Source organism: Barbus barbus (genome assembly GCF_936440315.1).
Source record: "Barbus barbus genome assembly, chromosome: 29".
In the NCBI taxonomy this organism is placed as follows: Eukaryota; Metazoa; Chordata; class Actinopteri; order Cypriniformes; family Cyprinidae; genus Barbus; species Barbus barbus.
The window spans coordinates 27,441,435-27,466,327 of NC_136757.1; the positions used below are offsets into that span (position 1 = coordinate 27,441,435).

The 24,893-nt window shown below is 35.8% G+C and overlaps 1 protein-coding gene across 1 annotated transcript in view; it reads left to right on the forward strand.

Moving 5' to 3' along the window:
• LOC306849212 (dihydropyrimidinase-related protein 2-like) overlaps positions 1–24,893 on the forward strand; it is a 56,135-nt gene that overhangs the window by 21,649 nt on the left and 9,593 nt on the right. The window contains exons 2-8 of the mRNA XM_079384089.1: positions 21,057–21,145; positions 21,628–21,812; positions 22,437–22,601; positions 23,433–23,494; positions 23,754–23,834; positions 23,994–24,062; positions 24,449–24,569. Of these exons, the coding sequence (XP_079240215.1) occupies positions 21,057–21,145; positions 21,628–21,812; positions 22,437–22,601; positions 23,433–23,494; positions 23,754–23,834; positions 23,994–24,062; positions 24,449–24,569 (772 nt within the window). The remainder of the gene's footprint in view (positions 1–21,056; positions 21,146–21,627; positions 21,813–22,436; positions 22,602–23,432; positions 23,495–23,753; positions 23,835–23,993; positions 24,063–24,448; positions 24,570–24,893) is intronic.

Genomic DNA, 24,893 nt, shown 5'->3' on the forward strand with positions numbered 1-24,893 from the left:
AGTACTAATATCACTGAACTTAATCCTTCTGTGGAACAATTGCCATCTGTTTCTTTAAACAATGAAGGCGGAAAAAATCATAGTGACGGGACTGATCAGAAAATTGAAGCTCTTTCTCTGTCTAAAGATGGTGGGAGTATAAATGAGCTTGTAATGAATAAACACTCTGAGGATGTGGTAGATATTCCCGTGATTACCGCTGAAAGTGTAAATGATAACGAAGCAGAGCGCGCTGATGTAGATGCTGGTCAGATCAGTGGATTGGACAGATCTACAGAGAGTGCTGAGATCGTGAGGGCTGGTGGGGAGCCGATAGAGTCTCAAGTATCTGATCTCAGCCAGGCACAGGATGATGATACTGGTATGCTGATAGAAGGAAGTGAAGTTCAGTCCATGGATTCTGACAGTGACACTTCTGATATAGCTGAATCTCAGGGAGGTTCTGCAGAGAATTGTCACAATAATAAATTAAAGCATTCTTATTACACAGTTCGCCAAATAAATGAATTTCTTGATGATACCTTCAATCAGAGAAGACCTAAACTTGAAAAATACTTCCCAGATTTACAGCTTTTTATTGATTCATGTACCCTGGCTATGAAAAAGGCAACCCTGGAGGAACTTGATCAACCTAAACGTTACAGGCTCAAGAAACACATGAGCACTGTTAAAAAGAAGATCTCGTCTTAATGAAATATCTATGGGATCATGATTGTTAGTCCATTTTTTTGGGTTTTTGGATACCCTAGTATTATTCTGTTTATGGCATTCATAAATATTGGATCTTTTAACATCAATGGATGTAGGGACACAACAAAGAGACTTGCTATGTTTAATTATTTAAAATTTAAAAAGGCAGACATTATTTTGCTTCAAGAAACTCATTCTGACTTACAGAATCAGACACAGTGGAATTGTGATTGGAAAGGAAATATTTTAATGAGCCACGGGACTAATCTTAGTGCTGGTGTTGCTATACTTTTTTCTCCATGTGTCTGTAATCAACCGGTTATGTTTGAGGTAATACCTGGTCGATTTTTAAGAGCAGATGTTATGGTTGGACAAATGGGGTTTTCTTTTTTTAATGTATATGCTCCAAATGTTGGACAAGAGCGTAAGATATTTTTTCAAAAGTTGTCTGATGCTTTGTCACAGTGCCCACAGGATAATATTGTGGTAGTAGGAGGTGATTTTAACTGCACTATAAACCCTGATTTAGATAGGAATCATGATGAACCTCACCCAAGTTCTGCAGAAATCTTAAAAAATGTTATTGATTATCATGACTTTGTTGATTTGTGGAGAGATAGTTTCCCTGGAGTTAAACAGTACACCTGGTTAAAAACTAACTCCAATGCGTTGTCTGGAGCGAGACTTGATCGATTTTATGTTACTAAGAGTAACAGTGGTAGGTTTTATAATAGTTTAATAGTACCATCTTTTCTATCTGACCACCACTATATCTCTGTAGCTGTTTCTGTCCTGTCTTCTAAAATTCACAAATCACATTGGCATTTTAACAATAGATTATTACAGGACCACTCCTTTATTCACTCTTTTAACCTTTTTTGGCAATCTTGGAGAGAGGAGAGATGCAGTTTTTCTTTATTATGTCAGTGGTGGGATATGGGCAAAGTGCATATTAAGTTGTTTTGCCAACAATATACTGCCCATAATACCAGAACTCTTAAAGAGAAAATGAAATCACTAGAAGAGGACATTCTGAGACAAAGCAGTCATGGTGATTCTGCTGATTCTATTGAGAGGAATAAATTCCTTTTAAAGACATTGTTGGAGGAGCAAGGAAAAACAGCCCTCTTAAGGACCAGATATTCTCAGCTAAATGAAATGGATGCTCCCTCTGCATTTTTCTTTGGTCTTGAAAAAAAACCAAGAGAACAGAAGTACTTTCACAAGCTGAATTTACCCCAGGGTGGTGTGACAACTGACCAGCAGGAAATCCGTACTCATGCTCTTTCCTTTTATGAGGACCTCTACTGTGCTGAAAGATGCGATGAAGCTGTAACAGAACAACTTTTGTGTGATTTACCACATTTATCAGAGGAAGATCAACAAACCCTTGAGAATCCTATATCCTTTGCTGAACTTTCTCTGGCCGTCCAGGAGTTGAGCCCTGGAAAATCGCCTGGATTAGACGGTCTCTCAGCGGAATTTTATCGTGTTTTCTGGAATTTGATTGGGGAGGACTTGTATGCGGTCATTCTGGAAAGTTTTAATCAAGGGAAACTTCCACTGAGCTGTCGGAGGGCAGTTGTAACATTGATTCCAAAAAAAGGAGATCTTGGGTTCCTTAAAAATTGGCGACCCGTGTCACTGATCTGTGTTGATTTTAAAATTTTGTCTAAAACAATAACTAATAGACTTAAAAAATATATGACAAACGTTATCCATGAAGATCAATCATTTTGTGTCCCTAAACGTTCAATTTTTGATAATCTTTTTCTCGTCAGAGACATGATTACAGTTGCACAAAGACACAAACTGGACATTGGATTCCTATCTTTGGATCAGGAAAAAGCTTTCGATAGGGTGGACCATCATTATTTGTTTAAGACCCTGGAAGCTTTTGGTTTTGGTACTTATTTTATTTCTCTTGTCAAGCTTCTGTACAATGATATCTACAGTATGTTACGGATTAATGGGTCTTTAACTAGACCTTTCCCTGTGACCAGAGGAATAAGACAAGGATGTCCTCTGTCTGGTCTTTTGTATTCTATTTCTATTGAACCTCTGTTGTCTATGCTGAGGAAACAGCTGTGTGGGTTTGGTGTCCCAGGTTTTCCAGAAGTAGCCCCGGTGAAGCTTACAGCATACGCAGATGATGTAACTGTGATGATTAGGAGCACTGATGATGTTACTAAACTTATATCTTGTTTGGATAGGTTTCAGAGAGCTACTTCTTCTCGTATTAATTGGGATAAATGTGCATCCTTGTTGTTGGGAGAATGGGAGGATATAGGACCACCTCATTTGCCACAACAGTGTAAATGGGCTCAGGATGGATTTAAAGTACTTGGTGTTTTTTTTGGGACAGCCCAATACACCGAAAAGAATTGGGTGGGATTAGCAAATCGGGTGATTGGTAGATTACAGAAATGGAGATGGCTTCTCCCGCAGCTTTCATTTAGAGGGAGGTGCTTGATTGTTAATAATTTGGCAGCCTCTATGTTGTGGCATAGGGTCACTGTTTTAAATCCTCCTAAAGAATTGCTCATTACCATTCAGAAAGCTTTTGTGGATTTTTTTTGGAATGGTCATCATTGGCTTATTCCTGGGATACTTTACCTTCCTGTGGCAGAGGGAGGTCAAGGATTAATACATATAGAGTCAAAAATATTAGCAATGAGACTACAAACATTGCAGAGACTTTTGTATTGTTCTGCTCCTTTAAAATGGGCTGCATTTGGGTTGTCTGTATTAACAGATCTAGGTGGAATAGGCCTTGATAAACAGTTGTTTTTAATGGAAAAACTATTTGAGGAAAGGGCACAATGTTTTTTTCCTAATTTTTATATGTCAGTTATTAGATCATGGAAATATTTTTATTTCTCAAGAACAGAAGAGGTACATTATGGGATTTCAGAACCTTTGTTTTTTAATCCCCTTATAAAATTACCATCTAATATATCTTGTTTTATTCCACGGTTATTAAATGCTGGGGTTAGTAAAGTAATGGATTTGATTGATTTGACACAATGTGAGTGGCGAACTGTGCTGTCACTTGCGGCACAGGTTAAATTAAAATCCTTGAGAACTGTGGATAGGATTATTAAGTGTATTAAAGATGCTTTCCCCCCTGCATTAATTTCCTCTATAAATTCAGCCCTGGTAAATGGTTTTTTACCTCAGAACTTCCCTGAACTGAAGGTGATCCCTAAAGATATGGGATTTGAGAGTAGGATGAATCCGAGTACATTGTTGAAGGGATATGGTGATTTGGTTTTTCATAATGTGGCAAAGAAAACTCTTTATTATATTTGTGTCAAATCCTTACATATTAGACAGTTGCAAGGAAGACCAGATACTAAATGGAGAGATAAGATTTCTGTTTGCGAGGGAGTACATCCATCATGGAGAGTATTATATAAACCTCCTGTCTCCAAGCGATGTGGAGATCTTCAGTGGAGAGTACTCCATTGTGCTATAGCTTCAAATAGCTTAGTCTCGAAATTTAACGAGATGGTTTTATTGTGTCCGTATTGTAATGCTCATGATACTGTTTTTCATATGTTTTTTGAATGTGCAAGACTTGGTTCCTTATTTGAAATACTTGAAAGATTGATTATAAAACTGGGGTTTTTGTATAATAATGTTTTGTTTATTTTAGGATATCGATATACAAGGGCGTGCCAACAACAATGTGTTCTTGCAAATTTTTTAATTGGTCAAGCTAAGCTAGCCATTTTGAAGTCTCATCAGTGTAAAAATGCAGGAAAGGATGTTGATATGTTGGCAATGTTTAAATCTCTAATAGAATCCCGAGTGATCATTGAGTATACATACTACCAACACACTGATAATGTTGCTTTTTTTGAATGGAGGTGGGGTGTGAGAGAGGCATTAGTGTCTGTGACTGAAGATGGAAGTTTAGTTTTTAATTGGTGAAATATGTTTGGTTTTGGTATTTTGTGTTTTGTAATGTATGTTTGTGAATTATTTTTATTTTTTTAACCCATAAACTTGTTTGAATAATAAAATAAAGGGGGTTAAAAGTCTCTCTCTCTCTCTCTCTCTCTCTCTCTCTCTTTCTCTCTCTCTCTCTCTCTCTCTCTCTCTCTCCCCCTCCACACTCACTGAACTCACACAGTCAGTCACTCACCCAGTCACCTACCGCACACATTAGAAGCACAGTGACAGGATATCTCTGATAAGTTTTAAAATTTTCTTCTCGCCATAGTGTACTGTAAATTCATGGAATTAATCACATATCCTCAGACTGTCTTGTTCTGTGTTTGGTGTGAATTTGTGGTTTCTGCTTGGAGGTGTATGAATTTGTTTACAGCCCGTTTTGAAAAAAAAAGCCGACTTCCTGTTGGTCGTAGCTAATGTCTGTAAATTAGAAAGTTGTCCGGCTTAATGTGAACAATTTATGTACCAAGTTTGGTGTCTGTAGCTATCATTATATATATATATATATATATAATCATTAATAATTATATTCCATTTAATGTTGATCAATATTAATTCCAAAATGTGTTAATATATTATTAAATTTTAAAGTTTCTCTTTTGAACATGACTATTTTTCTAACATTAAAAATATTTTGTTCATTGTTAGTTCATTGTAAGTTCATACTATCAATGAAGAATTAACATGCTGTAAAAAATTATATTTTTCATTGTTAGTTCATGTTAATTAATGCATTCCCTACTGTTAACAAATGAGACTTAATTATAAAGTGTTATCAAAACCTTTAATGCTTTATAAGCATTTTTTAAAGATTTAAAAAAAACAGACCCTCTCTCTCTTTCTCTCTCTCACCCAGCTCCTCAATCCACACAGTCACTCACACCCCACCCCACCCCCACCCCCTCACTCAGCTGCAGGCTGACAGGGAACTCTCACTCATAGAAGCATTGTAACAACTGTCTGATAGTTTTTAAATTTTCTCCTCTGCATAGTGTATTGTAAATTCATGAAATTAATCACATATCGTCAGACTGTATTGTTCTGTGTATGTAATTTTTTATGAAGTGTTTGGAAGCTGCTCTTAAAAGATAAAAAAAAAAAAAAAAATCTCTTTTTTACTGTAACTTTAATAAATTGCCATTAAATCATCGTTCAAGATATCCTAAATCCGTCCGCAATTTAGCATCTTCAGTATTTTGGCATCATGAGAAAAAATGTTTGGTGTGATTTACGTGTTTCTGCTTTGAGGAGTATGAATTTGTTTACAGCCCGTTTTAAAAAAAAACCCACATTAAAATAAATATAGCCGACGTCCTGTTGGTCGTAGCTAATGACTGTAAATTAGAAAGTTGTCCGGATTAATAAGAACAATTTATGTACCGAGTTTGGTGTCTGTAGCTAAAACTAACCCCCCCATTTTTGACAAAAGGTGGCGCTATAGAGTGCCTCTTCCACGCCCGTTTATGAGCTTTTTCCAGTGTCTAACTATCATTAATACTCATATGTGTGTTGAGTTTCATGACATTCTAAACATGTTATCTGCCTCAAAATCACCAGAAACGAATTTTCAACTTTGACACGTTGCCATGGCAACATAATTTTAGATATCAATATTCCCTTCACAGTTTTACATCGGCCGTGTTTTGACATTATTCTGGTGAAGTTTGAAGCAAATCGAGTAAAAATAAGATGCTGAATTCAAAGCATTTTGAAAACGACACACTTCCTGCAGCCAGTTGGTGGCGCTATAACTTTCAGTCATAATAGTCACATCTATCCGATCGGCATCATACAACGAACAAATCACTGGAGTTTGATCTACATCATACAATGTATGTGGACGTTATTAGGCATTTCCTGGGTCTCATTTTTCGCCATAACTTCATCGCCTCGCCACGGGCAAACCGTTCGACATATCAAAAATATCTTCGCAATTTAGCGTCCCCAATGTCTTGAGATCATGTTCACCTAGTTTGGTGGCAATCGTATGGAAATCCTCAGAGGAGTATATCAAATTCCAGAGCATGCGCTTTTTAAACAGCCCTGAATAGCCGACTTCCTGTTGGGCGGAGCCTAAGACATGCAGCGTGAAAGTTGTTCAGCTCAATGAGTTCTATATGTGTACCGAGTTTCATATGAATACGTGCAAGTATGTGTGAGCTATACATCAAGCTTTCTGACAATTTTCCAGGGGGCGCCGTAGAGCCCCTGTGCCACGCCCGGGTCCCAGCCTCAGCGGCGTCCTAATGGCCGCAGGTTCCAATGTGCGTGCCGATTTTCGAGAGTTTTCGGGCACGTTAAGGCCCCCAAAAGTGCCCGGATGATTGAAATAAAAAATAAAAAAAAATAAAAAAAAAATAATAATCCTTAGAAGAACAATAGGGCCCTGCGCCTTACTGGCTTGGGCCCTAAATATAGCTGCGAGCAGCGATGACGGGCCCAAGCCGTCAGCATACGCCATCCCGGTGGCATCGATAAAACGGTGCCCAGCGAGCACACACATTACAGTAACCCTCTGGCAGTTTGGTTTTAAGGGATACGGCAATTAAAGGGTTATTCCAAACCATCAACTCTGTGAAACACACACACACAGAACAACATATAAAACTTTAAATTCTGTGAAAATATATTTTTCATTGGTAGTTGATGTTAGTTAATGCATTTACTAATGCTAACAAATGAGAAATTATTATAGTTACCAAAGGTTTTAATGATTTATAAGCATTTTTTAATGATTTATTTTTCCATTAACTAACATGAATAATTTATTCTAACACAAATGAATAAAGTAAAACATATATTGTTAATATTTAATGTTATTTGTGAATTAACCAATGTTAAAAACAACATTATTTAACTGTTGTTAATTTACATCATTAATAAATATATACCATTTAATGTTTATCAAAATCAATTCCAAAATGTGTTAATATATTATTACATTTTAAAGTTTTATCTTTTGAACATGACTATTTTTCTAATATTAAAAATATTTTGTTCATTGTAAGTTCATACTATCAATGAAGAATTAACATGCTGTAAAAAATATATTTTTCATTGTTAGTTCATGTTAATTAATGCATTCCCTACTGTTAACAAAAGAGACTTAATTATAAAGTGTTATCAAAACCTTTAATGCTTTATAAGCATTTTTTAAGGATTTTATTGAGAAGTTTAAACAGACCCTCTCTCTCTCTCTATCTCTCTCTCTCTCTCTCTCTCTCTCCCCCTCCACACTCACTGAACTCACACAGTCAGTCACCCACCGCACACATTAGAAGCACAGAGACAGGAGAACTCTGATAGTTTTAATTTTCTGCTCTCCATAGTGTATTGTAAATTCATGAAATTAATCACATATCTCAGACTGTCTTGTTCTGTGTATGTAATTTTTTATGAAGTGTTTGGAAGCTGCTCTTTAAAGATAAAAAAAAAAGTGTTCTTTTTTACTGTAACTTTAATAAATTGCCATTAAATCACCGTTCAAGATATCCTAAATCAGTCCGCAATGTAGCATCTTCAGTATCTTGGAAGCATGTGAAAAAATGTTTGGTGTGAATTTTTGGTTTCTGCTTGAAGGAGTATGAATTTGTTTACAGCCCGTTTAAAAAAAAAAAAAACACATAAAAAAAAAAAATAGCCGATTTCCTGTTGGTCGTAGCTAATGACTGTAAATTAGAAAGTTGTCCGGATTAATAAGAACAATTTATGTACCGAGTTTGGTGTCTGTAGCTATCATTATATATATATATATATATATATATATATATAATCATTAATAATTATATACCATTTAATGTTGATCAATATTAATTCCAAAATGTGTTTATATATTATTACATTTTAAAGTTTATCTTTTGAACATGACTAATTTTCTAACATTAAAAAGATTAATAAATGCTTTAAAAAAATTGTTCTTTGTTAGTTCATACTATCATGGAAGAATTAACATGCTGTAAAAATATATTTTTCATTGTTAGTTCACGTTAATTAATGCATTTCCTAATGTTAAGAATTGAGACCTTATTATAAAGTGTTATCAAAATCTTTAATGATTTATAAGCATTTTTTAAAGATTTAAAAAAACAGACCCTCTCTCTCTCTTTCTCTCTCTCACCCACTGGCTCAATCCACACAGTCACTCACACAGTCACTCACACCCCACCCCACCCCCACCCCTCACTCAGCTGCAGGCTGACAGGGATCTCTCACTCAGAAGCAGTCTAAGTCTAACTCTCTGATAGTTTTCAAATTTTCTCCTCTGCATAGTGTATTGTAAATTCATAAAATTAATCACATATCCTCAGACTGTATTGTTCTGTGTATGTAATTTTTTATGAAGTGTTTGGAAGCTGCTCTTAAAAGATAAAAAAAAAAAAGAAATGATCTTTTTTACTGTAACTTTAATAAATTGCCATTAAATCATCGTTCAAGATATCCTAAATCCGTCCGCAATTTAGCATCTTCAGTATTTTGGCATCATGATAAAAAATGTTTGGTGTGATTTCCGTGTTTCTGCTTGGAGGAGTATTAATTTGTTTACAGCCCGTTTTTAAAAAAAACCCACATTAAAATAAATATAGCCGACTTCCTGTTGGTCGTAGCTAATGACTGTAAATTAGAAAGTTGTCCGGATTAATTAGAACAATTTATGTACCGAGTTTGGGGTCTGTAGCTAAAACTAACCCCCTCATTTTTGACAAAAGGTGGCGCTATAGAGTGCCTCTTCCACGCCCGTATATGAGCTTTTTCCAGTGTCTAACTATCATTAATACTCATATGTGTGTTGAGTTTCATGACATTCTAAACATGTTATCTGCCTCAAAATCACCAGAAACGAATTTTCAACTTTGACACGTTGCCATGGCAACATAATTTTAGATATCAATCTTCCCTTCACAGTTTTACATCGGCCGTGTTTTGACATTATTCTGGTGAAGTTTGAAGCAAATCGAGTAAAAATAAGATGCTGAATTCAAAGCATTTTGAAAACGACACACTTCCTGCAGCCAGTTGGTGGCGCTATAACTTTCAGTCATAATAGTCACATCTATCCGATCGGCATCATACAAAGAACAAATCACTGAAGTTTGATCTACATCATACAATGTATGTGGACGTTATTAGGCATTTCCTGGGTCTCATTTTTCGCCATAACTTCATCGCCTCGCCACGGGCAAACCGTTCGACATATCAAAAATATCTTCGCAATTTAGCGTCCCCAATGTCCTGAGATCATGTTCACCGAGTTTGGTGGCAATCGTATGGAAATCCTCAGAGGAGTATATCAAATTCCAGAGCATGCGCTTTTTAAACAGCCCTGAATAGCCGACTTCCTGTTGGGCGGAGCCTAAGACATGCTGTGCGGAAGTTGTTCAGCTCAATGAGTTCTATATGTGTACCGAGTTTCATATGAATACGTGCAAGTATGTGTGAGCTATACATCAAGTTTTCTGACAATTTTCCAGGGGGCGCCGTAGAGCCCCTGTGCCACGCCCGGGTCCCAGCCTCAGCGGCGTCCTAATGGCCGCAGGTTCCAATGTGCGTGCCAATTTTCGAGAGTTTTCGGGCACGTTAAGGCCCCCAAAAGTGCCCGGATGATTGAAATAAAAAAAAAAAAAAAAAAAAAAAAAAAAAAAAATAAATAAATATAGCTGCGAGCAGCGATGACGGGCCCAAGCCGTCAGCATACGCCACCCCGGTGGCATCGATAAAACGGTGCCCAGCGAGCACAAGCATCACAGTAACCCTCTGGCAGTTTGGTTTTAAGGGATACGGCAATTAAAGGGTTAATCCAAACCATCAACTCTGTGAAACACACACACACAGAACAACATATAAAACTTTAAATTCTGTGAAAATATATTTTTCATTGGTAGTTGATGTTAGTTAATGCATTTACTAATGCTAACAAATGAGAAATTATTATAGTTACCAAAGGTTTTAATGATTTATTTTTCCATTAACTAACATGAATAATTTTTTCTAACACAAATGAATAAAGTAAAAAATATATTGTTAATATTTAATGTTATTTGTGCATTCACCAATGTTAAAAAACAACATTATTTAACTGTTGTTAGTTAACATCATTAATAAATATATACCATTTAATGTTGATCAAAATCAATTCCAAAATGTGTTAATATATTATTACATTTTAAAGTTTTATCTTTTGAACATGACTATTTTTCTAATATTAAAAATATTTTGTTCATTGTTAGTTCATTGTAAGTTCATACTATCAATGAAGAATTAACATGCTGTAAAAAATATATTTTTCATTGTTAGTTCATGTTAATTAATGCATTCCCTACTGTTAACAAATGAGACTTAATTATAAAGTGTTATCAAAACCTTTAATGCTTTATAAGCATTTTTTAAGGATTTTATTGAGAAGTTTAAACAGACCCTCTCTCTCTCTCTATCTCTCTCTCTCTCTCTCTCTCTCTCCCCCTCCACACTCACTGAACTCACACAGTCAGTCACCCACCGCACACATTAGAAGCACAGTGACAGCAGATCTCTGATAGTTTTAATTTTCTGCTCTCCATAGTGTATTGTAAATTCATGAAATTAATCACATATCCTCAGACGGTCTTGTTCTGTGTATGTAATTTTTTATGAAGTGTTTGGAAGCTGCTCTTTAAAGATAAAAAAAAAAAAAAGTGTTCTTTTTTACTGTAACTTTAATAAATTGCCATTAAATCACCGTTCAAGATATCCTAAATCGGTCCGCAATGAAGCATCTTCAGTATCTTGGAAGCATGTGAAAAAATGTTTGGTGTGAATTTTTGGTTTCTGCTTGAAGGAGTATGAATTTGTTTACAGCCCGTTTTAAAAAAAAAAAAACACATAAAAAAAAAAATAGCCGATTTCCTGTTGGTCGTAGCTAATGACTGTAAATTAGAAAGTTGTCCGGATTAATAAGAACAATTTATGTACCGAGTTTGGTGTCTGTAGCTATCATTATATATATATAATCATTAATAATTATATACCATTTAATGTTGATCAATATTAATCCAAAATGTGTTTATATATTATTAAATTTTAAAGTTTATCTTTTGAACATGACTATTTTTCTAACATTAAAAAGATTAATAAATGCTTTAAAAAAATTGTTCTTTGTTAGTTCATACTATCATGGAAGAATTAACATGCTGTAAAAATATATTTTTCATTGTTAGTTCACGTTAATTAATGCATTTCCTAATGTTAAGAATTGAGACCTTATTATAAAGTGTTATCAAAATCTTTAATGATTTATAAGCATTTTTTAAAGATTTTAAAAAACAGACCCTCTCTCTCTTTCTCTCTCTCACCCACTGCCTCAATCCACACAGTCACTCACACAGTCACTCACACCCCACCCCCACCCCTCACTCAGCTGCAGGCTGACAGGACCTCTCACTCAGAGGCAGGCTGGCAGGGAGCTCTCACTCAAAAGCAGCTCTGATAGTTTTTTAATTTTCTCCTCTGCATAGTGTATTGTAAATTCATGAAATTAATCACATATCCTCAGACTGTATTGTTCTGTGTATGTAATTTTTTATGAAGTGTTTGGAAGCTGCTCTTAAAAGATAAAAAAAAAAAAAACATTATCTTTTTTACTGTAACTTTAATAAATTGCCATTAAATCATCGTTCAAGATATCCTAAATCCGTCCGCAATTTAGCATCTTCAGTATTTTGGCATCATGATAAAAAATGTTTGGTGTGATTTCCGTGTTTCTGCTTGGAGGAGTATTAATTTGTTTACAGCCCGTTTTTAAAAAAAACCCACATTAAAATAAATATAGCCGACTTCCTGTTGGTCGTAGCTAATGACTGTAAATTAGAAAGTTGTCCGGATTAATTAGAACAATTTATGTACCGAGTTTGGGGTCTGTAGCTAAAACTAACCCCCTCATTTTTGACAAAAGGTGGCGCTATAGAGTGCCTCTTCCACGCCCGTTTATGAGCTTTTTCCAGTGTCTAACTATCATTAATACTGATATGTGTGTTGAGTTTCATGACATTCTAAACATGTTATCTGCCTCAAAATCACCAGAAACGAATTTTCAACTTTGACACGTTGCCATGGCAACATAATTTTAGATATCAATCTTCCCTTCACAGTTTTACATCGGCCGTGTTTTGACATTATTCTGGTGAAGTTTGAAGCAAATCGAGTAAAAAGAAGATGCTGAATTCAAAGCATTTTGAAAACGACACACTTCCTGCAGCCAGTTGGTGGCGCTATAACTTTCAGTCATAATAGTCACATCTATCCGATCGGCATCAGACAACGAACAAATCACTGAAGTTTGATCTACATCATACAATGTATGTGGACGTTATTACGCATTTCCTGGGTCTCATTTTTCGCCATAACTTCATCGCCTCGCCACGGGCAAACCGTTCGACATATCAAAAATATCTAAGCAATTTAGCGTCCCCAATGTCTTGAGATCATGTTCACCAAGTTTGGTGGCAATCGTATGGAAATCCTCAGAGGAGTATATCAAATTCCAGAGCATGCGCTTTTTAAACAGCCCTGAATAGCCGACTTTCTGTTGGGCGGAGCCCAAGACATGCAGCGTGAAAGTTGTTCAGCTCAATGAGTTCTATATGTGTACCGAGTTTCATATGAATACGTGCAAGTATGTGTGAGCTATACATCAAGCTTTCTGACAATTTTCCAGGGGGCGCCGTAGAGCCCCTGTGCCACGCCCGGGTCCCAGCCTCAGCGGCGTCCTAATGGCCGCAGGTTCCAATGTGCGTGCCAATTTTCAAGAGTTTTCGGGCACGTTAAGGCCCCCAAAAGTGCCCGGATAGTCGAAATAAAAAATAAAAAAAAAAAAAATAAAAAAAAATATAGCTGCGAGCAGCGATGACGGGCCCAAGCCGTCAGCATACGCCACCCCGGTGGCATCGATAAAACGGTGCCCAGCGAGCACAAGCATCACAGTAACCCTCTGGCAGTTTGGTTTTAAGGGATACGGCAATTAAAGGGTTAATCCAAACCATCAACTCTGTGAAACACACACACACAGAACAACATATAAAACTTTAAATTCTGTGAAAATATATTTTTCATTGGTAGTTGATGTTAGTTAATGCATTTACTAATGCTAACAAATGAGAAATTATTATAGTTACCAAAGGTTTTAATGATTTATTTTTCCATTAACTAACATGAATCATTTTTTCTAACACAAATGAATAAAGTAAAAAATATATTGTTAATATTTAATGTTATTTGTGCATTCACCAATGTTAAAAAACAACATTATTTAACTGTTGTTAGTTAACATCATTAATAAATATATACCATTTAATGTTGATCAAAATCAATTCCAAAATGTGTTAATATATTATTACATTTTAAAGTTTTATCTTTTGAAAATGACTATTTTTCTAATATTAAAAATATTTTGTTCATTGTTAGTTCATTGTAAGTTCATACTATCAATGAAGAATTAACATGCTGTAAAAAATATATTTTTCATTGTTAGTTCATGTTAATTAATGCATTCCCTACTATTAACAAATGAGACTTAATTATAAAGTGTTATCAAAACCTTTAATGCTTTATAAGCATTTTTTAAGGATTTTATTGAGAAGTTTAAACAGACCCTCTCTCTCTCTCTCTCTCTCTTTCTCTCTCTCTCTCTCTCTCTCTCTCCCCCTCCACACTCACTGGACTCACACAGTCAGTCACCCACCGCACACATTAGGAGCGCAGTGACAGCAGATCTCTGATAGTTTTAATTTTCTGCTCTCCATAGTGTATTGTAAATTCATGAAATTAATCACATATCCTCAGACGGTCTTGTTCTGTGTATGTAATTTTTTATGAAGTGTTTGGAAGCTGCTCTTTAAAGATAAAAAAAAAAAAAGTGTTCTTTTTTTACTGTAACTTTAATAAATTGCCATTAAATCACCGTTCAAGATTTCCTAAATCGGTCCGCAATGAAGCATCTTCAGTATCTTGGAAGCATGTGAAAAAATGTTTGGTGTGAATTTTTGGTTTCTGCTTGAAGGAGTATGAATTTGTTTACAGCCCGTTTAAAAAAAAAAAAAACGCATTAAAAAAAAATAGCCGATTTCCTGTTGGTCGTAGCTAATGACTGTAAATTAGAAAGTTGTCCGGATTAATAAGAACAATTTATGTACCGAGTTTGGTGTCTGTAGCTATCATTATATATATATATAATCATTAATAATTATATACCATTTAATGTTGATCAATATTAATCCAAAATGTGTTTATATATTATTAAATTTTAAAGTTTATCTTTTGAACATGACTATTTTTCTAACATTAAAAAGATTAATAAATGCTTTAAAAAAATTGTTCTTTGTTAGTTCATACTATCATGGAAGAATTAACATGCTGTAAAAATATATTTTTCATTGTTAGTTCACGTTAATTAATGCATTTCCTAATGTTAAGAATTGAGACCTTATTATAAAGTGTTATCAAAATCTTTAATGATTTATAAGCATTTTTTAAAGATTTTAAAAAACAGACCCTCTCTCTCTTTCTCTCTCTCACCCACTGCCTCAATCCACACAGTCACTCACACAGTCACTCACACCCCACCCCCACCCCTCACTCAGCTGCAGGCTGACAGGACCTCTCACTCAGAGGCAGGCTGGCAGGGAGCTCTAACTCAAAAGCAGCTCTGATAGTTTTTTAATTTTCTCCTCTGCATAGTGTATTGTAAATTCATGAAATTAATCACATATCCTCAGACTGTATTGTTCTGTGTATGTAATTTTTTATGAAGTGTTTGGAAGCTGCTCTTAAAAGATAAAAAAAAAAAAAATTATCTTTTTTACTGTAACTTTAATAAATTGCCATTAAATCATCGTTCAAGATATCCTAAATCCGTCCGCAATTTAGCATCTTCAGTATTTTGGCATCATGATAAAAAATGTTTGGTGTGATTTCCGTGTTTCTGCTTGGAGGAGTATTAATTTGTTTACAGCCCGTTTTTAAAAAAAACCCACATTAAAATAAATATAGCCGACTTCCTGTTGGTCGTAGCTAATGACTGTAAATTAGAAAGTTGTCCGGATTAATTAGAACAATTTATGTACCGAGTTTGGGGTCTGTAGCTAAAACTAACCCCCTCATTTTTGACAAAAGGTGGCGCTATAGAGTGCCTCTTCCACGCCCGTTTATGAGCTTTTTCCAGTGTCTAACTATCATTAATACTCATATGTGTGTTGAGTTTCATGACATTCTAAACATGTTATCTGCCTCAAAATCACCAGAAACGAATTTTCAACTTTGACACGTTGCCATGGCAACATAATTTTAGATATCAATATTCCCTTCACAGTTTTACATCGGCCGTGTTTTGACATTATTCTGGTGAAGTTTGAAGCAAATCGAGTAAAAATAAGATGCTGAATTCAAAGCATTTTGAAAACGACACACTTCCTGCAGCCAGTTGGTGGCGCTATAACTTTCAGTCATAATAGTCACATCTATCCGATCGGCATCATACAACGAACAAATCACTGGAGTTTGATCTACATCATACAATGTATGTGGACGTTATTAGGCATTTCCTGGGTCTCATTTTTCGCCATAACTTCATCGCCTCGCCACGGGCAAACCGTTCGACATATCAAAAATATCTTCGCAATTTAGCATCCCCAATGTCTTGAGATCATGTTCACCGAGTTTGGTGGCAATCGTATGGAAATCCTCAGAGGAGTATATCAAATTCCAGAACATGCGCTTTTTAAACAGCCCTGAATAGCCGACTTCCTGTTGGGCGGAGCCTATGAAATGCTGCACGGAAGTTGTTCGGCTCAATGAGTTCTATATGTGTACCGAGTTTCATATGAATACGTGCAAGTATGTGTGAGCTATACATCAAGCTTTCTGACAATTTTCCAGGGGGCGCCGTAGAGCCCCTGTGCCCCGCCCGGGTCCCAGCCTCAGCCGCGTCCTAATGGCCGCAGGTTCCAACGTGCGTGCCAATTTTCAAGAGTTTTCGGGCACGTTAAGGCCCCCAAAAGTACCCGGATAGTCGAAATAAAAAATAATAAAAAAAAAAATAATAATCCTTAGAAGAACAATAGGGCCCTGCGCCTTACTGGCTTGGGCCCTAATAATCCTTAGAAGAACAATAGGGCCCTGCGCCTTACTGGCTTGGGCCCTAATGATGCACATAAGGTGTGATGCTTCATCTGTGCATTTTATGTATGTTGATCATTTTAACTGTGTTGCCGTTGCCTGATAAACCAAGTGACATGTGCAATTAAAACTAGAGTAAAATTAATTTTAGCCACTATTATTTTACTATCAGTGCCTCTCTCTTAAAATAAAATCATTCTGATATGTTTTTGAAAGCCTCTTAAGCTTAATTTGTGGTCTTAATTCTTAATTCATAGTATTTCATCAATAAATATTATATAAACAATCTACTTATTTATATAGTATTTATATCAGTCCACCATTTGATGAAAGTCTACCTCAAAAAAGTCTGCAAGGCCAAAATAAAGTTGTATCTGTTAATATTAATATGAAGCTATAACATGAACTGACAATAAGCAGTTGCACTTTTTCAATTAACTTTAACAAAGATTAATAAACACTGTAACAAATGTATTGCTCTTTGTTAGTTAACAGTAGTTAACTAATGAACCTTTTTGTAAAGTGTTACCATTAATTTTTCCTTCTTAATCTTTAATCCTAATTGGTCAGTATTCCTGAATATGCATTAAGACGTTAAAGAACTGCTGAATAAGCCAAAAGCTCAGCAGTAAAGCAGATGTAAAGGTCTGTTTTAATGAGCCTTTGGGCCGTAATGCCACCAGCGTTTGTCTGGACTCAGCATTAGTAATGGATTTGAGCGAACAACCAACATCAATACAGAGCACATGTCCGTCACAGCTGAATAAAAAGAGTTCATCTTGATCTCTGACATTGATCTCGAGCTCGCTCTAAACATCACAAATAAGCTCGAGAGCCGCAGTTCTTTCGCTGTGACTTGGATGTTTGCAAGATGTTTTTCAGCTAACAGCATGAGCGAGCGCCGGCTGTGATGATGAATGCAGTCTGGAGCTGCTGCGTGTTTCATAGTAACATAGTGAACAGAAAGGCTTTGTCTCTGATTTCCATTCAGATGTTTAAGTCATTTCATGATCGTTCTTTCCCAAGCCGTATTTACTACTTTAAGGGTTAATATCTATGTAGAATATGTTTGCTAGCCGATATGGTTGGTTAAAACTTGATTCAGTTGTTTGGGGGATATTTTTAATGTGTATTCAGGTTTTTTTCTGAATTAAACTAAACATTTTTCTCTCTTTTATTTTATTTTATAAATTTGAGTCATTTTAGTACATCAAGTTAAACTAAAAGAATATGTGACCCTGGACCACAAAACCAGTCATAAGGGTCAATTTTTCGAATTTTAGATTTATAGATCATATGAAAGCTGAATAAATAAGCTTTCCATTGCTGTATGGTTTGTTATGATAGGACAATATTTGGTTATTTGAAAATCTGGAATCCGAGGGTGCAAAAAAAAACGAAATATTGAGAAAATTGCCTTTAAAGTTATCCAAATGAAGTTCTTATCAATGCATATTACTAATTAAAAATTACGTTTTAATATATTTACAGTTTGAAATTTACAAAATATCTTCATGGAACATGATCCTTACTTAATATCCTAATGATTTTTGGCATAAAAAGAAAAAATTTGATTGATCAATCAATCAATCAATCATCAATCAATTTATAATTTTGACCCATACAGTGTATTTTTGGCTATTGATACAGATATACCCCAGCAACTTAAGTCTGGTTTTGTGGTCACATATGAAAAATGTTGCCTTGGCAGCTACCCTGTTGAAAAATCCAGTATATGCTGGTTAGGTATGTTTTGAAGCATGGCTGCTGGTTTGAGCTGGTTTAAGCTGGTCCTTAGCTGGTCATGAGCTGGTTTAAGCTGGTCATGTGCTGGTCATGTGCTTGTCCTAAGATGGTCCTGAGCAGGAGCTAGTTGCTTAGGACCAGCACATGACCAGCTAAGGACCAGCTTAAACCAGCTCAAACCAGCAGCCATGCTTCAAAACATACCTAACCAGCATATACTGGATTTTTCAACAGGGTAACTGAAATAAACGTTTTTTTATTTAATTTTATTTCAGTAGGGCTTAGTTGACTAAATGCATGTTTGTACTATGTTATTAAAAAATATACTGTGTGGTGAGGAGCTAAACTAATGAGCCCTAATGTATAGTGTATTACGTACTCAAGCACACACATAAAGCAAAAACTAATGACTGTGTTGTGAAAAATAGCAAGGAGCTATTTTAATTATTTATTAATAATTAAACTATTGTTTTCTGAGTCAGTGTCAGCTGCAAAGAAAAAGTGGATGCTGACTTGTCATCTCCGCAGTAGGCTACAGTGGATGCGGCGTTGAAATGCGCCTTTTATACAGATTACATAATCACATTTGTTTTCAATCTGAATTGGTTTATTTTAGAGTAGACGTTTTTGGCTTTCTGTAGGTGATTTCATGTGTCTGTGAGGCAAGTATACACTGAGTTTTATCACTCCTGAGTTTTTTGCCGGGTGCACAGAGACCGAGACGGCAGAAAGCACATCCTGTTTGTTTTCTTTAGTTTATAGAAGCACAATGTCTTGTTGATATTGTGAATGTATACAAATAAAAGTAGACTCTTGACAGTTTCGAATGATGTAATATGAGTAATATGAGCAAAAATGATGGTGTATTTTGTTTCCACTGTTATTGGGAAAAATGCCAATGATCATATGCGCCTAATAACACACATTCATCTAAGGTAACGTTAGAGCAAACAGCCATTATAGATGCTACTACTTATGTTTTTTTTTCATTTGAGGTCAATGAATGAGAGGCATACATTTGGATTTTCTTGCCCAATATACTGTAATCATCTCAACCAGCTGTTAACAATTTTTTTCTGCGACTAACCAACTAACAAAATTTTAGTCAACTAAGCTTCTTCTAGTCAACGATTTCATTTAAAGTAACAAAAATGTTTTATGGATTTTAATGTATTGTAAAAATATATTGTAAAACCCTTATTTTATGCAAAAATAACAATATTTTGATACATCATGATACATGATTATCATGAAATAAAACTCATATTGTGATATAAGATTTAGGTCATAAGAAGGAGTTAAATACGGCATTGGGCTTCCATTCGTGTGTGCCTGTTTCATAAAATACAATCATTTAGATATGATCGTAAAGCATCTTGAACTTAATTGTGAACTTATGTCTTAATTCATGGCATTTCATCCGTAGTTATTTAAGTTTGCAACAGTCTTTCCGACAATGTCTTGTTCTCCCCAGCACAGACTCTTTTCTACTTTCTCCTCTCTTCATAGCTACTCATTAGCAAACAAACCGCTACCGAATAGGATTTCCATGACAATTATCCTGTTGGGTCCTTAATTACAGAGCACAAGGCAACTGAGATCTTATTAAACCCCCCACCATTCCCATCATGCTCATGGATAAGAGTGCATGTCCTCCACACCATCACGACAGGGTTAACGTGTCAATGCTATGGCATTAAATCAGATTCTTTTTTATTGCAGTGATGTGAAATTGAACGTGCACCATGTTTCTGTGCGCTGCTTGTCTGAACAGGAGGGAAGCATGCGGGCCGCAGTCGATGGCGGTGTCCTAAAATGACGTTTGTGCTCATGATGGCGTGTCAGAATTGATTTAGCATGATAAGAATCACCATGTTTCTCTGATGTGCCTCAGCGATCTTTATGCTTCAGCTCTGATTGAACTTGATGTCTATTGTTTGCTAGTCATGTTTTAGTGCACTGTGTGGTTTATACTGTGCAGTATGTTCCCAATCTACAGTTGCATCTCATTTGGTTGTTTCCTACAGTGACCTTGTCATGCAAAGACATTTATCAAATCAGTTCACTTTAATGTCAACAACAGTGGTGACTTTTTATGTCAACACACACGTTGCAGGGTTTTTGGAATCATAATTGCATTTAATTGCAAAAGTGAATCCTTTTGTGGAATTATCTGTGTGTGTGTGTGTGTGTGTGTGTGTTTCATTTATAAAAGCGTAGAAAATGAATTGCGTGTGTAGAGAAAAAAATTTAGCTCAGAAAATGAGTGAAAGCTGTATTTAGTGGCAGTGGGTATGTGGCCTTTATAAACCGTCCACCAGTGAAAGAAATATTGCTGTGAAATATGCACATGCTTTTTTTGTTTTATTGTTCATACTGTGCAAGACAAAGTGTGTCTGTACTTAAACTGATTGCATGTGATGTCTATTGAGTTACAGTTAGATTGCTGTATAAATAGATGCATACAGACACTGGGAATAAATGCATTTTTGTATGACTCTCTTGCCTCTCTCTCACAGAGTGACCGACTTCTAATCAAAGGAGCGAAGATAGTGAACGATGATCAGTCTTTCCATGCCGACATCTATATGGAGGATGGAGTCATCAAGCAAGTGTTTTTTTGTTGTTCTTATTGTCATTATTTGATATCGTTATTTCTCTTGTCATTATATCTCATATTCATAATTAGTGCTGCCAAAACGATTAATTGCGATTAATCGCATCCAAAATAAGTTTTTGTTTACATAATATGTGTGTGTACTGTGTATATGTATTATGTATATATAAAGACACACTCATACAGCATATATTTGGAAAATATTTACATTTATATATTTATATTCATTTAAATTATATCATATATTTAATATATAAATGTAACATATTTTTCTTAAATACATACATGCATGTGTGTGTATTTATAAATGCATAATAAATATACACAGACAAACATATATTATGTAAACAATTTTTTTTATTTTGGATGTGATTAATCGCAAATTATAATTTGTCAGCACTATTCATAAGTAAAGACTGACAGTGGAGATGAACTCTGTTGTCCTTTGTGACCCTCTCTTTCTCTGTCTCCAGGCAAATCGGTGAAAACCTCATAGTTCCTGGTGGTGTGAAGACCATCGATGCCCACGGCAGGATGCTGATGCCCGGCGGCATCGACGTTCACACCCGCTTCCAGATGCCTGACCGGGGAATGACCGCTGCTGATGATTTCTACCAGGGCACACGAGCTGCTCTCGCTGGCGGCACCACTATGATCAGTACGTCTAAAACATCAAAATAAAAAAATAATATATATATATATATATATATATCGTTGCAGTAATTTGCTTCTAAGTCTATGTTTTTCATTTCATTGTGTTGAACATGATGCTTAATGGCTGGGATGATGCTGGGGGAGAAAACAAAATATTACATATAATGTTTTTTGAAGATTGAAAAAAATTAAAAATGACAAAATCATATAACAAAATTACTCAAAGTTAAATAATAATAATAATAATTTCAAAATGTTGTACATGACATTTCATGTGTCCAGTTCCTTGGCTAAGGAAAGAAAACAAAATAATACACACAAAATAATGCAATGTTTGTGTTCATATGCTTTCAATGACAAATTGAAAAATGGCAAAAGCACATAAAAAAAAATTACTAAAACTTAAACAAAAATTTAAATGAAAACTAAAAATGTAAAAATACAAATTCTAAATATTAATAAATGCTGTAACAGTATATAAATGATACTAAAATAACACTGACCCCAAGTCGTTCTCTATGATAGTTTAGCTTAAAAACTGGGACAAATTACATGTTTAATATATTTCCATTTCCTTTAACATAAGTATACAATATCACTATATTTTGATTGGTTTATGTGTTTTCAGTCGATCATGTGGTCCCAGAGCCGGGCGTCAGTCTGATCGCTGCTTTTAACCAGTGGAGAGAGTGGGCCGACCACAAGTCCTGCTGCGATTACTCTCTGCATGTGGACATCACAGAGTGGCACAAGGGCATGCAGGAGGAGCTGGAGGCGCTGGTCAAAGATCACGGTATGCTCCTCTGCAGTTTACACACTTTTGCATGAGTGCAACAAAAATTAAAGCTTTGGTTAGGTCAACTGACAGCATTGGTGGTGATGTTGATTAACACAGAAGGAATTTTCAAAAATGTATCAAACAATTCAGATGCAGGACTTAAACATTACTGTATGTGTTAACATGAGATTAGAGTTATAATATTTGCTCATGTCAAGTGGGTAAATCTGGTGACTTTCACATGTGAACGGGGCTTAACAGTATTTGCATTTTCAGTATTTTGCAAGTGAAAATACTGAAAATGCAAATACAGCTGTTAAGCCCTGTTCACGCCAAGGACGATAACTATAAAGATAACGAAAAATATATAGTTCTAAAAATCATTCTCAATATTAAAGCATAGCAGAGTCCACACCAGAACTATAACGATAAAGGCACGGAGAAACAATATCGTTGGAATCATTTTCAGAATGATTTTTTTCCAGCTGATGAACGATACAAACATTGACATCCAATCAGAATCCATCCTGTTATAACGAGCTCGAGAATTTAAAGCGGCAGATGCACGTGCGCTGAGAATAAACAGGCGATATCGTTCACTGGTGTGGATGCTAATATCGTTATCTTTATAGTAATTGTTCTTTACATCAGAGTTTATTAACTTTATTCACCTATAACAGTGTTCTCACATGAAAAGTGATGATTTAGGCAGTTTACAGCTCAAATTAAGATTTGAATTTAAAAATATAGAATCTTTTCATAACAAGAATTTGTATAATTATTTACATACAAATATCATATGTCTGATGTCTTACATCCTGGTCTTTTTGTTTTTCTTTCTCCCAGGCGTCAACTCTTTCCTGGTCTACTTGGCCTACAAGGACATTTTCCAGCTAAATGACTCCCAGGTATGCATGATTTCTCATGCATATTCCTTTAATTATCCTGATAAAGATGGATTAGACACTAAATGAGCAGTACTAGTGTTTTTGGTGCGTTGAGAGTGCAGTAGTGATGAGTTCTCCATGATTTGAGCATGCAGGGCTGATGGTCTCAGGGGAACGGACATGTTCGCTCTGATGTTCAGCACATTTCCTGTAGCTGTAGATCCAGAGCAGATGATAAAACAACACCACACCCAGTGCTGTGCTTCTCCTTCTGTTGTAGATGTATGAGGTGTTCAGTGTGATCAGGGACTTGGGAGCCATCGCCCAGGTGCACGCAGAGAACGGAGACATCATTGCTGAGGTGAGCTCACCTTTCCTACCCTAAAAACTATATCATAGTGATGGTCATTTGGAATCAAATGTGCTTAATTGTAATGAAAATGCAAAAAAAAAAATTAAATATATATTCTTTTTTGCAGTGAAATCCATATAAACCTCTTTTATTTTCTTGTGTTTACAGGAGCAGAAGAAGATTCTGGGATTGGGTATCACTGGTCCAGAAGGACACGTTCTGAGCCGCCCAGAGGAGGTAAAACACTTCACATGCTCATCAAACTACACCAAATACACCATCACAACACATTCACACCGCAACATTACAGCTGTGCACCACATGGAGGAGATTTTAGCACGTCATCGTACATCGAGACCCAAGAACGCTTCCAAAATAACCTTCAGACATACTGCACTAAAACACATTTATGGTTTATTTCCCTTTAGGGACCAGGGAATTTCAGACTTTCCACTTTCCCACTGTTTTTGCTGCCAGACTCATTGATCATTGGTATCGCAGGCACATCAGCCTTCCAGAAACCTTTAGCCGCACATAAAGTGCAGTCAGCGTTCAGGAGGTGCTGAGCGGCTGCGTCTGTAATTTCAGCTGAAGGTCAGTGAGTGTCGGCCGTTGTTTTATAGGTGGAGGCCGAGGCCGTCAACCGGGCTGTGACCGTCGCCAATCAGACCAACTGCCCGCTCTACATCACCAAAGTCATGAGCAAGAGCGCTGCTGATGTCATCGCACAGACCAGGAAAAAAGGTACAACAGATATTTGATAGAAAAGTCCAATGGGTTGATCAGCTTCCCAGTAAATCACCCAAAAAGGCCTGGAAAATGGCACATGGGTTTCATTCTCAAATTATCAACAGAATCCTAACTAGACCGCAAAACATGATTTTCTTACACAGTATTTTTGTCTTGATTTCCATTACCAAATAAGCATTATTAAATCAAAATATATTAACTTGAGATGCAAAATGGCCTAGGATTTTAAGTTTTTTCTGAAGAAAAAAAAAATGTATCAAGTCATTTTATGTTTAAAACAAAACAAATACCTCTCAGTGGGTTAAAAAAAAAATATAA